The 16,141-nt window shown below is 34.7% G+C and overlaps 1 protein-coding gene across 1 annotated transcript in view; it reads right to left on the bottom strand.

Moving 5' to 3' along the window:
- Positions 1 to 13,117: 13,117 nt before the first annotated feature.
- The window catches only part of LOC112504649 (DNA polymerase-like), a 5,271-nt gene continuing 2,247 nt past the window's right edge, over positions 13,118 to 16,141 (bottom strand). The window contains exon 2 of the mRNA XM_025108599.1: positions 13,118 to 13,323. Within this exon, the coding sequence (XP_024964367.1) occupies positions 13,118 to 13,323 (206 nt within the window). The remainder of the gene's footprint in view (positions 13,324 to 16,141) is intronic.

Below are 16,141 nucleotides of genomic sequence, written 5' to 3'. Positions count from 1 at the left end.
AAAACTATTGTTGTTGATTGATGTATTATCATTTGGTTTAAACATTTTTATTGTAATATCTAAATATTTGATGAACTTGCATATTATCTTGAATGRYHGRTCGTATTTCAAAGGAAAGTTTCCTTTATTTTTATGTGATTTTACATTGTTTAAACACAACTCGATCAACCCGAACGGGTTGGGTTGGGTTGAACTTTTGTTTGGGTTGGGTTGGGTTGAAATTTTTCAAACCGCCAACATTGGGTTGGTTGTTAAAACGACTCTAAACCGATCAACCCGGGCCGTGAGCACCCCAAGACTGCGGTCTATTTTTTTATGGAATTGTTTTATGAAATATTTTTAATGGGGAAATAAGGGTGGCATATCAAGGAGAGGTGTACCATGGGATAAGGGTGACATATCAAGGAGAGGTGTACATTTGGATATAAGGGTGACATTTGTGTGTGTGTTATATAATATAACTCTTACTATTATATCCTTAAGATTACCATGGTCTGGAATCTTTATTTCTTTGTGACTTAAAGGTTTAGGATCATAATTCTTATTGGAAATCACAGTCTGGATGTTATTGAGGAGAAGATACCAGGTTTGGCCTGAAACTTTAAATAAACCTTATTTGATTCAAAAAGGTTTAAAAGTGGCATCATGATAATCTGGTTAGTACAAATCTGTTTTGGATTTGATAAATTGTTTGTAAACAGAGAATTTGGTTTGGAAAGCGAAAGGTATTGGTATTATGTTCTTAACTTGTTCATATATTTGCATTATATATGAAAAGTTGTTTTACTTAAAAGTTTTGGTGATTATCACCCTGCAATAACATAAATAGGGTAACTCACTAGACCTTTGGGTCTAACCCTCGTTTTGTGATTTTAAATATGTATTGCAGGAAGTGCCGACGGTAAGAGAAAGGGAAAAATGTAATATTTTCCCTATGTGATTATGTGCGTAAAGATTTACTGATGACATGTATAGTTTTGATAGATGAAACTGGTTTAGTGCAAGAATTGTATTTTGAATTTTTGGACCATGTATTTTGTATTAGTAGATTCTTGTAGTAAGGGACCAATGTGGTGTATGAACATGTATTTCTTGTATATGAAGTATATGTTACATGCAAAGCCGTGGAATGGGGTGTTACAGAAAGTGGTATCAGAGCCTGAGTTTAAGGGATTTAGGTATTCAACAACATGATACCTAGACTTAAACTATTTTATTGCATGTTAAGGGTCCCGGACATAGTTAGTACCATTGGAAATAAATATGATGAGTTGAAAGAACAGTGTGTAAGGTAAATTTTAATTACATCTGGCCAGTGTAATTATGAATTTACAGGTACATATCTGAACTTGAATACTTCATTATATTTGGGAATGTGAATACGTGATTATAAACACTAAAATCTGCAGATGTCTAGCCGAACTCGGAGATCTGAAAGAACGGCTAAACAAGAGTCTGAGGAAAGAGAGGAATCACTTGTTAACCTTCCGAATAGCACATCCGGAAATAGAGGTCGGGGAAGACCAAGGGGACGAGGCAGAAGAAGAAGTCAGTCTCAGGGAAGGGGTCGGACTGAAGTTCAGGAAAGATCGATGCCACACCCGGAATATGTAACTAGGGATATGTTAGCAGAGGAAATGAGAAAGTTACGAGAAACTCTGACATCTATCATGGGAATACCAGTTAGGGTGGAAACAGAGAGAATAGAAGTTCATCCCTCTGTACCGGTTACTCACAATAAGGAGGGAGATATCAAAATGTTTTTGGCATGCAAGCCACCAACATTCTCTAGGGAAAGAGATCCAGTGAAAGCTATGTGCTGGATCAAGGAGATGGAATCTATGTTCAACACTATTCGGTGTCTGGAAACAGATAAAGTTCGATTCCCAGTCTCAGTATTGAAATCAAATGCTCTATTCTGGTAGGAAATTGAATCCTTGGCCAGAACGGATGTCTTACAGACGTTATCCTGGACAGAATTTGTGGATCGATTCAAAAATCAGTTTTGTTCAAAGACGACAGTGAGACAAATAGAAGAAGATTTCCTGAAACTGGAACAAGGAAATAGAACAGTTCGGGAGTATACCGAGAAATTTATCGAATACTCTCGATTTGCAGAACACTATGTTTTAACAGAATTCAGGAAGATAGAAAGGTATATCTGGGGTTTGAAACTTTCAATTAGAGAGTTTGTAATTGCTATGAACCCCAATACCTTTTCACTAACTGTAGATGCGACCGAAGTAACAGAACGAAATAAGAATCGGCAATCAGAAGAAAAAGTTGTAGAGAAAAGAAAGTGGGAGGGGCCTTCATCGAACTTTCGAGGGCCGAAAACTATGAGATATGATAATAGAACTAATAAGAAGGTCGGCGAGAAAGTATGTACGCAATATCGACAGGTTCATCAGGGTGAGTGCAAGATGACCCAAGAGATGTTACAAATATGGTGAAGCGGGCCATTTGTCAAGAAGTTGCCCAGCTAATAGAAGATGTTTCAATTGCAATTCTCCGGATCATATTAGACCAAACTATCCGTTGTTAAGAACTCCACAGCTAACAATGAGAAGTAATGCGTCGGGTACTCGGAGAAGACCTACTGTGAATAGAGGAGGGCAAAGAGGGGCACGAGGATGGTCCTTCCAAATGACAAAGAATGAGGCAGAAGCGTCACCAGATGTAGTAACATGTACTTTCCTACTGAATTCTATACATACTAAAGTGTTATTTAACTCTGGTGCAAACTTTTCGTTTGTATCACCATTGTTTGCTCAAACTGCATGTTTGAATTCTGTGTTACTTGATGACAAATTAGTAGCTGATACTGCTAATAGTCAGGAAACTGTTACTAGTGTATTCAATAACTGTATTATTGTTATTGAGGGTTGTGAACTACCGATTGGTTATTCCCTATGCCGATGAAGGAATTTGATATAGTGGTGGGTATGGATTGGTTGGCAAAGTATCATGCTAGTATTGTTTGCAATGAGAAAATGATCAGAATTACTCTGCCAGACCAAGGAACAGTTGTTATTTATGGTGATCGTCAGAATCACCATACTAGTATTTTGATCGTGATGAAAGCTTAGAAAAGTATTCGGAAGAAGTGCTAGGGATGTTTGGCATACGTAATCGATGTGAAGAAAGAGAAAGGAAAAGAGGAATCGATTCCGATTGTTAATGAATATCCAGAAGTCTTTCCAGAGGACTTATCTGGATTACCGCCGGATCGAGTAATCGAATTTCGAATTGATCTCATACCAGGGGCTGCACCAGTAGCAAATGCACCATATCGGTTAGCTCCATCTGAATTGAAAGAATTGGTTGCACAATTAAAATATCTGACTGATAAAGGATTTATTAGACCCAACACTTCACCTTGGGGTGCTCCGGTCTTATTTGTCAAAAAGAAAGATGGGTCTGTGTATAGACTATCGTAAACTGAACAAATTGACGATCAAGAACAAATATCCTTTACCAAGGATTGATGATTTGTTCAATCAATTGGTGGGAGCAAGTTATTTCTCCAAAATTGATTTAAGATCAGGATATCATCAATTAAAAGTCAGGGAAGAAGATATTGCTACAACAACTTTCAGGACTAGGTAAAGGCATCACGAATTCTTAGTTATGCCATTCGGCTTAACTAATGCGCCCGCAACCTTTATGGATTTGATGAATAGATTATGTAAGGAATATTTTGATAAATTTGTTATTGTATTTATCGATGATATTCTTATATACTCTAAGACCAAAGAAGAACATGCAGAACATCTTCGTCTGATATTGGAATTGTTGAAGAAAGAAAAGCTATACGCAAAGTTATCCAAGTGTGAGTTCTGACTAAGGGAAGTACAATTTCTGGGACATGTCATATCCGAAGCTGGGGTGAAGGTGGATCCAGCTAAGATAGAAGCAGTTGCAAAATGGGAATCCTCGAAAACTCCTTTTGAAGTCCGAAGCTTTTTGGGATTGGCAAGATATTACCGTAAGTTCATCCAGGACTTTTCTAAGATAGCCATGCCATTAACCAGATTGACTCGGAAGAATATTAAATTTCAGTGGAAAAGAGAACAACAAGAGGATTTTCAATTATTAAAGGATCATCTCTACAGTGCACCAATATTGACACTACCTGATGGATCCGAAGATTTTGTGGTATACAGTGATGCTTCAAGGCTGGGATTGGGATGTGTTTTGATACAAAGAGGAAAGGTGATTTCTTATGTGTCAAAACAGTTGAAAGATCATGAAAAACAATATCCAACTCATGATATGGAATTAGCTGCAGTAATATTTGCTTTGAAAATCTGGAGGCATTATCTTTTGTGGACAAAGTATCAGATTTATACTGATCATAAGAGTCTACAACATTTATTTAGTCAGAAAGTACTGAATATGCGACAACGTCGATGGATTGAACTTGTAAACAACTATGATTGTGAAATCCTCTACCATCCAGGAAAAGCCAACGTGGTAGCTGACGCTCTGAGCAGAAAAGAAAAGAGTGGAACTATTAAAGCTGTAGCAATAAGAATAAACTTGGTCCCTGATATTCGTAAAGAGATTATGAGATGTTAGAAAGAAGCCATGAAAGAAGATTGTGTCAAAACAGAAAGGTTGGGTAAGATGATTTCAACTTTGGAACCTAATGACGAAGGAATAATGTGCTTTCAAGGGCGAATCTGGGTACCGTGTTTTGGAAATATCCAGAACACTATATTAAATGAAAGTCATAAGTCCCGATACTCTATTCATCCAGGTACCAATAAGATGTACAGCGATTTTAAAATCTTTTTATTGGTGGCCCCGATTGAAGAGAGACATAGCCAGATATGTGGAACAGTGTCTAACATGTCTACAGGTTAAGATTGAACATCAAAATCCGTATGAAAGCCTTCAATCTTTGGAGATACCTGTACGAAAATGGGATCACATTACAATGGATTTCGTCATGAAGTTACCTCAAACTCCAAAGGGGTATGACGCGATCTGGGTAATTGTGGATCGTCTATCTAAATCTGCGCATTTTCTACCAATGAGAGAGAATTACTCTTTAGAAAAGCTAGCACAAATTTACATTAAATAAATTGTAATCAGGCACGGTGTTCCATTATCTATTATCTCTGATAGAGATAGTCGGTTTACTTCAAAGTTTTGGGAAGGGTTGCAGAAAGCTTTGGGGTTTGAAATCCGATTAAGTACAACCTATCATCCGCAAACTGACGGGCAGAGTGAAAGAACTATCCAAACTCTCGAAGATATGTTGAGAAGTTGTATTATTGACTTCGGGGGATCGTGGGAAGATCATTTGCCGTTGATAGAGTTTGCATATAATAACAGTTATCATTCCAGCGACTAAGAAGCACCATATGAAGTATTATATGGACGTAAATGTCGAACGCCATTATATTGGAACGAGATAGGAGAAAGGCAGTTGACGGGTCCTGAAATTGTCCAGAAGACTTCTGAGAAGATTGAACAGATCCGTGAAAGAATCAAAACAGCACAAGACCGCCAGAAAAGTTATGTTGATAATCGTCGAAAGCCAATTGAATTATGTGTAGGTGATTTTATGATGCTGAAAATTTCATCATGGAAGGGTGTCATCAGATTCGGAAAGAAATGTAAGCTTAGTCCGAGGTATGTTGGGCCATTCAGAATATGTAAGCGAATTGCTCTAGTGGCATATCAGTTAGAGCTACCAGAAGAACTAAGTCTGATTCACAACACTTTCCACGTATCAAATCTGCGGAAATGTTTAGCTGATCCGAGTCTGTACCGTTGTCGGAGATTAAATTGGACAGTAAACTGAACTTTGTGGAGACACCAGAAGCCGTGATTGACCAAAAAACCAGGGTGTTAAGAAACAAAGAAATCAGTTTGGTTAAAGTACAGTGGAAGTTTCACAAAGGACCGGAAGCGACATGGGAATTGGAATCAAAGATAAGATCAGAATACCCGTGGCTTTTTGATTAAAGGAATTCCAGGACGAAATTCTTTTAAGTTGTGGATAATGTGATAACTGGATCTTGGTTATCACCTGAGGTAATGAATATGTGATTATCTGTTAAATGGTTATGTGGCAGCATGATAAATTGTTATACTTGATCATGTTAAAATCTAAAATTTTATGCATGAGATGAAAAACATATAATTGAAAAATATACGTGTATATGCATAATTAAGTTATAAGCATGATTATGCATGTATATGTGTGATAATATACATGCATGGATTTTGGTTTATGGATGAGCATGCATGCAGTTTTAACCGACTTACCCTTTTGGGAAAGAGTATAAATATGGATGAGGCTCACAAGTAAAATTTTAGCCATTTTGTCACTTGAAAGGGAATTGAGAGCAAAACTTGTCTGGATTGCTTACTGGTTAAATTTCTAAAGTTGATTTCAAAAGAGTTTTCAAGGTGAGTGGTTAAATTGCTTTTGAATCTTCTATAATTGTATAATGGATTATTTTAAAGTTTTATCACCTGGTTTAGAGTATGAATATAAATCTCTTATGTATTGACCGGATTTTGAATGATACCGATCACGTATTAAGCGATTTCAAGATTAAACAGGATATGGGATGATCGATTTAAAGTTTAAATCGATTAAGGCTTGAGCGATTTAGGGCTAAAACCGCCTAAAGCATGAGCGATATGGCCTTAAACCGGATAAGGGTTGAGCGGATCAAAACTAATCCGGACATGCTTTAACCGGTTTATAGGTAAATCGATCATTTAGCCGGTTTATATGTTAAGCGATCTATGAATTTTAAATCATATTATTATGAGTATTAATCGGAGAAGTATGAATACGRTCATGAGTTATGGTATCCGAATTTGTTATCCGGACAAGATTATGAGATTTAAGCTAAGTAGTAAATCGGACAAGCTATGTGAAGTGTTGTCCGGATTTGTTATCCGGACAAGGTTGATCGGATTACTTGTTAACTTGTCAAGTATTGATTCTTGTTAAACAATAAATGGGAATCTTGATAAAATGAATTTGAATTGATAATAATTCCATTGACTGCGGTCTATTTTTTTATGGAATTGTTTTATGAAATATTTTTAATTGAAAAATAAGGGTGGTATATCAAGAAGAGGTGTACCATGGGATAATGGTGACATATCAAGGAGAGGTGTACCATGGGCATGGACGAACCTAGTTAAGTGGCATGGGTAGCACGTGCCACCGTATCGTTTCTCCGCCGAATGGTAAAAAATTTAGGTTTCGTGAATGGTGCAACCGTATTAATTTGTTGTGTGCGACCGTATGTATTTTGAAACTAGAATGAGAACAAGTTTTATTTGTTTGAGTTGGTTTGGAAGGCTTTTATTCTACCCCACACCCATGTTCGAATCATGTTAGTGTCATTTTCTTAGTCAAACGGTGCCACCATTTGAAAACAATTATGTATATTTGTTTCTTATAGTCAAATGGTGTCACCGTTTGAAAAAAATTTCCTATATTTTTTTTCGTATGGTCAAATGGTGCCACCGTTTAAAAAAAATTCTGGATCCGTCCCTGACCATGGGATAAGGGTGGCATATCAAGGAGAGGTGTACATTTGGATATAAGGGTGATATTTGTGTGTGTGTTATATAATATAACTCTTAATATTATCCTTTAAGATTACCATTGTCTGGAATCTTTATTTCTTTGCGACTTAAAGGTTTAGGATCTGGGTTCTTATTGGAAATCATAGTCTGGATGTTATTGAGGAGAAGATACCAGGCTTGGCTTGAAACTTTAAATAAACCTTATTTGATTCAAAAAGGTTTAAAAGTGGCATCATGATAATCTGGTTAGGTCAAATCTGTTTTGGATTTGATAAATTGTTTGTAAACAGAGAATTTGGTTTGGAAAGCGAAAGGTATTGGTACTATGTTCTTAACTTGTTCATATATTTGCATTATATATGAAAAGTTGTTTTACTTAAAAGTTTTGGGGATTATCACTCTGCAATAACATAAATAGGATTTCGGTCTAACCCTCGTTTTGTGATTTTAAATATGTATTGTAGGAAGTGCCGACGGTAAGGGGAAGGGAAAAATGTAATATTTTCCTTATGTGATTATCTGCGTGAAGATTTACTGATGACATGTATAGTTTTGATAGATGAAACTGGTTTAATACAAGAATTGTATTTTGAATTTTTGGACTATATATTTTGTACTAGTAGATTCTTGTATTAAGGGACCAATGTGGTGTACGAACATATATTTCTTGTATATGAAATATATGTTACATGCAAAGCCGTGGAATGGGGTGTTACACTTTGTCTAACCATCTTTCATTTTTTTTTTCCGTTAAGTCTAGTTAAATAAAAGGTATTTTAGTCATTTTCACTATTTTCATTATGCTAAAATTGAAAAAAACTTATTTAATTTTAGTTTTAAATTGTAAAACAAAAAAAAAAACGAAAAGTGGTGGTTATCCTTTTTTTGTTTTACGATTTAATTAAAACTATAATATGTTTTTAGTAAAAATAGTGAAAATGATTAAAATATCTCTAATTTAACTGAATTTAACAAAAAAAAAAGTTAACGACCGTTAGACAAAGGAACCAAAATCGTTGGGAATTGACAAACATGAGAGATCAAATCTGAATTTTTGAAGTTTAGGGACGATATCCATTAAAATTGAAAACGTTAGAGACCAAAACTGAACTTTACTCTAAAATTTAAAAAGAGGGGAAATTGGCCCAAATAAGCAAAAGCCTCACTCAATTTGGCCTCTCTTTCGTTTTGACCCAAATGTCACTAGGGCCGCAATATACAGGTTCGTAATACTGCAGTGCAGATTAGACTAAAAGACAAAAAAAAATCAAATTTGGCCCAAATCCGTAATGGTCAGGCTTGCAATATTACGAATCCGATTAAAAGACAAAAAAAAAACGAATTCGGCCTACATCTGCAATGGGCTAAGTTTGCAATATTACAAACTCGGCTAGAAGACGTTGATTTTAGAATTCAGCCCATATCCGTAGTGGACTAGGTCTGCAATTTTGATCCATTGCCACGCCCGCAATGACACATCCGCGATATTGCGGACGTGACACGTGTCATCACCAGGAATTGCCACATCCATAATCATATTGGATCCCTAATATTCCAGACCTAGGTCTGCAATTTATGTTCCAAAACTCATTTTTCATGTATGTTTTTTTGATGTTATTCATTGTATTTTTTTCACCATGATTATCAATTGTACAACTTCAGCATATCATTATTTTAATGTGTTGGTATAATTTGATTCCGTCATATTTTTGTATAAAAATACCGACGATGAATGTGGAAGACCACCAAGTTTTCAACCAACTTTTCAATAAAATATTTCTCATGTATCTTCCTTGTTCTGTGTTTTTTTCTTCCAGAATGAGTTATGGAACTGATAAAATTAAGTTACGTATTAGCGGTGGGGTTTCATTGCAGCAAATTAATCAAGAGTGGGAGTATGTTTCTGATCAACCGATGCCCCATGTCATGGTTCCATCAAACATTGGACATCTGAGGTTAGTTAGTTATGTTCAAACAAAATGTGGTATCTACTCTTCTGTTGGTACCACTAGAATGATGCACAAGTATTCAAGCGAAATTTATGAGTTAAGTGACATCGACGATGTTTGTCCTTCATGGAATTTGCTTCCGGTTCAAATAATCCGCCAACACTTTATGTGTATATCGATTTGTTGATAGGTGATGGAAGCAATGTTGGTTGTAGTTCGAACAACGAAGATGATGTGTATGCTCCTGAGCATAATCAAACTTCTTACGTGCCTCAGTTTGATTCAAAAAACGAGCATGCATATGAGATTACCTCTGATTTTGTTTTGGAACAGACATATGGTCGTAGTGAGTGTACCTCCGATCTTGTTCTGGAGATAGAACAAGGAGAAGAAGAAGTTCATAGACGATGAGGACTTATATGTTTACCACTTGATTATATATGATATTGATACTGATGGAGAAACAACAACCTAAACTTATTATGTTTAATTATTTGTTGGGATAAATGATTTTTTTGATCTGTGATACGTGTGTAAAAGCATACACTTTAGCACCTAATTATGTCTTTATTTCACTTTATTTTTCATCTTTCTCAATCGTATATTGAGTCTTTTAGTCTTATTTTATGTTTTTACATTTAGTGGAGCTAGGATGCAGGAATTACACTATTTTATGAATTTGGTGATAAATGCCAAGATTTACAAAGACAAAACAAAAAAATGGCTTGATAAGAGGATCTCTCAAAGAGAGTTTGTAGCAGGTCAAAAGGTATTGCTCTTTAACTCAAGGTTGAAACTTTTTCTAGGAAAACTAAGATCTAAGTGGGCAGAGCCATTTGAGGTTCACAAAGTACGCACTACTAGAAAACAAGGTATTAGCAACGAAAATCACCGAGGAAAAAAATCCCTCGCAGACCAGCGAGGGATCAACGAGGGATTGGCCAAAAACAAATTCCGTTGCTGAATTTTTTTATTTAATAACTACAAATTTTATTAATTTAAATTTTTAATTATTGATTATTAAATTTTTAATTATTGATTATTAAATTTTCAATTATTTATTATTTATTAGAATATTACAAAAAATAATTAATAAAACCGAATAAAGCCATTAGGCCCAATAAAAACGAATAAAACCCATTAGGCCCAATAAAACCGAACAAAACCCAATTAAATGGGTAAATTTCTCAACACAGGATTCTTTCCTTCAGAATTCTCAGACACATTCCTAACTAGATGTATATAATTATCTGCCATCTTATCTTAACACTCTCAACTGCAACAGTAAACATGCATACAATTAATCACATATTTAAACAAGCACCTGTAAACTCATGATTACATTGGTCATATGTAATTTGAATCTACCTTACTTGCCGTCCCTTTAGACCCAATTATATTTAACACATTCCCAAGCTCTAAATCCCAATGGAACTTATTATCATACGATTAACGCATCTAGTTTAATTCTAAGTACTAGAGAAATACCTAGATCTCTTAAACCGAGGCTCTGATACCAAGTGTAAAGGCCCTACAAAACCAAATCTCAAAATACATGACATATCATATAACAGGTTTCAATATATATATATATATATATATATATACACACACACACACACAAAAACAAATCAGTTATATCTGTACATATCAGCAAATATCATGAATACAAGAACTGATCTAACAAAAACTAGTCCAACAACCAACTACATCTTTCTTTTGCCTTTATCTTCCAACCTGAGCTGACCTGCAAAAATTATTTTGAAAATGATTGAGGGTTAGACCGAAAGTTCTAGTGAGTGATTTCCCTCAAGTTTAAACCTGGCATAAATAAAATGTTAATAGATTCAGTCATGATCTCAATGTTAGAACTATCTTGGATGCCCCACCACTTATTGTTGTTATCCCACCAATTATCGCGGATGCCTCGCCACCTATCGCGATTATCCCGCCAACTATCGCGGATCCCCCGCCACCTATCGCGATTATCCCGCCAACTATCAAGGATGTCCCGCCACCTATTGCGGTTATCCCGCCAACTATCGCGGATGCCCCGTCACTTGTAGAGTTTCAAACTATAAACAAGTTCATTGACAAAGCTTGGGCGATGAACCTTGTCATTGGGTAAAGTATTTGGATGATGAACTCCCTCATTGGACAGGGCTTGGGCGATGAGAGGTCTATCCGGCCAAGGCTTGGGCGGTGTTCAATCCGACCAAGGCTTTGAGCGATAAAAAGAGTATCCTGGCGAAAGCTTGGGCGATAAGCTACCAATCCGCCCAAGGCATGAAAGATAAAATCTTAAAGTTACAAGCTTTGGGCGATGACCAAGTCTCATCGGATAAAGTGTTGGGCGGTGAAGAATATCACCCGACCTAATATATCGCCACTTACCGTAATGCCTCGACATGTTAGTCCAAATCCAAAATATGTCACATAATTTCATGTATCAAAATAAATCACGTGTAACATAATAACATGTATTTTACAAAAGCTTTGTAAAACTCACCGCACCGATATCAACTTAAATCTCATCGAACCTCTATCCGAATCTACGTGCAAACACAACAAACAACTTATTCAAACTTCCTCTCAAACACTCACACAAAAAATGTCCCCCAGTTTTCCCAAAAACAACCTATATATATGCTGAAAGGAGTTGTGATGCGGTTCATGGGTTTGCACCATGTGAAGGCCTTACAAAACCACAAAATTCAATCATGCTATTGGATCAAAAGTTTTAAATCACATGTAAGTGACCACTATTTCAACTTTGGTCCCTCATCTTCCATCAACTATAAAATTTTATCCCTGAACTTTTCATCATTATTTATTTTGTCACCGATAACGCTAAATATATATTACTTTCAATCACATGTGTTAAAATCTAGTTAGAAACAAAATATAGCAATTTCAAACTAAATTTCACGCATCCTACGATTTAAATTGTACCCTAATTTTAAACATGAAAATATCAAGTCACCCGAGCAAAACAATAAAACATTCAATACCTTGGCAGGGAGCTTCTTCATAATATGCCACATACATAGTTGATGTCTAGCATCAAGAAACACAACAAGGATTGCTTCCTTAATGGAAGCATCTTGATCAGTCAAAACAAGGGTTGGTTGACGACCATAAACCTTCAAGAACGACTCCAACAACCATTTGTACGTCTCCATCACCAACGTAGTTATTGAGATCCCTCTTGAAATTCTTATAATCAACAACACTAGAACCAACCTCATTGTAGCCATCTTTCAAACAAACCTACAACTTTTGGGCTCTTACAGGCCCAATATTTGACCTCGCTGACTGGTGTACCATAACTTTGTCATCATAGCTGAGTTGCCTACTCTTACGTGATAAAATTCTATCAGCATCATCAATCAAATCATAATTATGGTTGGGACAAAAATAGTATAATCTATATGATGATTGAGACCCCTCTATGTATTTAAACCTAACAGACGCCTTACAATCTGCAACTTTAAAGTTTGTATTTCGTACTTGTCTACGATGTCCATCCACTTCAACAGAGCCAACCGACCTCTTTTTTGGTTTTCCATGCTTATGACAAACAACATATTTTAGTTTGACTATACCACCCTTCCTTGTCTTCTGGGTTGATAGTCAAATATCAAACCCGACAATGTCGGCATACTTTGATACATTTCAATTCCATCCTCCAAAGATCCAAAGATTGAACCAACAACCGGTTGAAATTCACTTGGAACAGATGGGATACGAACTCCATCACCGCAAGGACTTTCAATCACTCCTTGAGCTGGTAACACAAAATCATCTGTGAAACAATTACCAATATGTTATAAATAAAAAAAAGTCAATATACATATAAACCAAATTAACAAAGTCTCATGTGTCATAATAAAACTAAACAAAATTACTATTAAATTAAATTCAAAACAAAATCAACCTCATCAAGGCGCATTACAGTAACATACAATTGCAGCTATGAGATGTTTATCACATGTGATAAACATCAAAATTCTTACTTACAATATCACTATTATAATCATTGATTTGGTATTACAAGTTGAAGGTGAAATTGACCATCTTGATTACAATATAGTTGTCATTTTTCTTGTTGATATACGTTATTTACTAGCACCAATCATGTGTCTATTAGACTGCAAAATTTTGCATTTGCATTTTCCTATCATATGAACTCGACTCTTCATCACTAGCTACACACCAATTTAAGAGATTCAGAAGTAGTTTGAGTTGAGATTTGCTAGCAATTAACTTGCTTTTGATCAAATCATATATATCAATCATATTTATCACACTATTATCATATTTCTTGGGATCACTGATAATTGTTTGGATCGATATGCATAGAAACGTTATCACATTTATTACACCATTATCACATTTCCTGATAATTGTTTGGATCGATATGCACAAATAATTGTTTCTGTTATATGATTTGAGCGATCAATATCTATGAGCTGGTAATAGATATATGTCACGGAAATTATGGGATGTTTATCACATGTGATAAACATCAAAATTCTCAATTACAATTCTCAATTACAAAACTACAATAACATTAAACTCAAATCAACATATACCTACATTCTAGATCGACAAAAATATGGATACTATGAACGATATGAAGAAAAGGAGATAAGAAAGTCGATTGTCAACATACTATGAACGATTTGGAGAAGAAATTGAGATAAGAAAACCAACCAAAGAAAAAAACATGGATACTTGATCAATCAAAGGGGTAATTACAATTAATTAAAATAAAATAAAAATTATAAAAATTACTTAATTACATTACTGCCCTTATTAATTTATTTATATTTAATATAAGTTAATTTATTAATTAAAAAAGTTTGAGATTATTGAGTTGTTCTCGCGTTCTCATAAATCACAGGGGTTCTCGTTTGAACCTCCACATATATATATATATATATATATATTAACCAAGTTTATTATGTTAACCATTTTCAACTAATGACAATCTATCTTATATATAGGTTCATATTCATCTTATAATTTAATGACAAGGGTAAATATGTAATTTTCTTTTTTATGTAACTTCCATATCATTAATTGAGAGTTACAAAATCATAAAATCTCATGATTTTGTTAAGTTATTATTGATCTTATTTTTTTTTATAATATTGATTTTTCAATCTATAATGTTTTTGAATTTGTGATTGGTAGAGGAGACCTAATAGTAAAGTTTTCGGTATCATTCAAACTATTATGGATAATCCCATTGTTTATAATGAAGAAACTATTACAAGCGTTCATATTGTGTTCAAATGTACACTAGCTGCATATTTAAATATTGGCTCGTTCCTGAATGTGTTCATAATGAAGGAACTATTGTTCACAAGTTGTTCATATTGTGTTCATATGTATACTAGCTGCATATTTCAGCATTAGCTCGCTCCTGAACGTGTTTATAATGAAGAAACTATTGTTCGTAAGTGTTCATATTGAGTTCATATGTACACTAGCTGCATATCTCAACATTGGCTCGCACCTGAATGTGTTCATAATGAAGGAACTATTGTTCACAAGTTGTTCATATTGTGTTCATACCTTTTTTTTATTTATTTTCTTTCATGTAGCAGCTATTCTTATTATGTTCATATTGTGTTCATAAATGCTATGCAGTCCAAGTTAGTTCATATATATGTCACTTTTTGTTCGTATTTGACACAATGGTTCATATATATAGATGTGTTCATAAGGTTCTTACATTAACAAAACTATATTAACAAAAATATGAGATTTTTTGATTTTGCAACTCCCAATTAATGATATGGGAGTTAAATAAAAATGAAAATTACATAAATACCCTTTTCTACTTAGTTCACATATATTTGTAAAATTGTAAATTTAAAAAATTAAATTTTTAATATAATAAATCACAACCGTTTATTGTAAGAATCAATAGCCAAGATTGATTAATAGAAAAAATATAAAGATATATTGATTTTTATATAGATAAAAAATTTGTAAATAGCGGGTTGACCAAAATGAACCAACCTATGAATTTAGAAGGTTAACCAACATGAGTCAATAATATAAATTTATAAAATTAGCCAAAAAAATCTAAATCATAAGCTAAAACAAAGACCTCAACCTCTTCCCATATAATTCGTATCAGTTGCTAGTCTTCTATTTATCCATGAACCGGATACACAAAACTTAACCACAATGCAAAAATATATAACAGGCTGGTCCTAGATCATTTCTTTTTGATATTATATAAAAAGATTCTCCTATTCACCGAAATTGTTTAATTTGGATAGAATTTACCAACCATTTTCGTGCAGTTTGCCAGCAATTTCCTGTTGGAAACTAGGGGTGTTCAAAAAAACCGTTGGACCGCTCAAACCGGCCGAACCAAGTCAAACCGGACCGTTTTTGGCGGTTTGAGCGGTCTGGCGGTCCGGTCTGGTTTGGAAAATAGCAAAACCGGGCGGTCCGGTCCGGTCTGGTCTGCGGTTTGGAACATTTTTTGGGCGGTTTGGACCAAACCGACCGTCAAATACATACATACATACATATATATATATACATACATACATATATATATATATACATACATACATACATATATATATATACATACA

This window comes from Cynara cardunculus, unplaced genomic scaffold (assembly GCF_001531365.2).
Source record: "Cynara cardunculus var. scolymus isolate 2C unplaced genomic scaffold, CcrdV1 Un_Scaffold_6353, whole genome shotgun sequence".
Lineage (NCBI taxonomy): Eukaryota > Viridiplantae > Streptophyta > Magnoliopsida > Asterales > Asteraceae > Cynara > Cynara cardunculus.
This window is presented reverse-complemented; position numbering and strand designations above follow the sequence as displayed.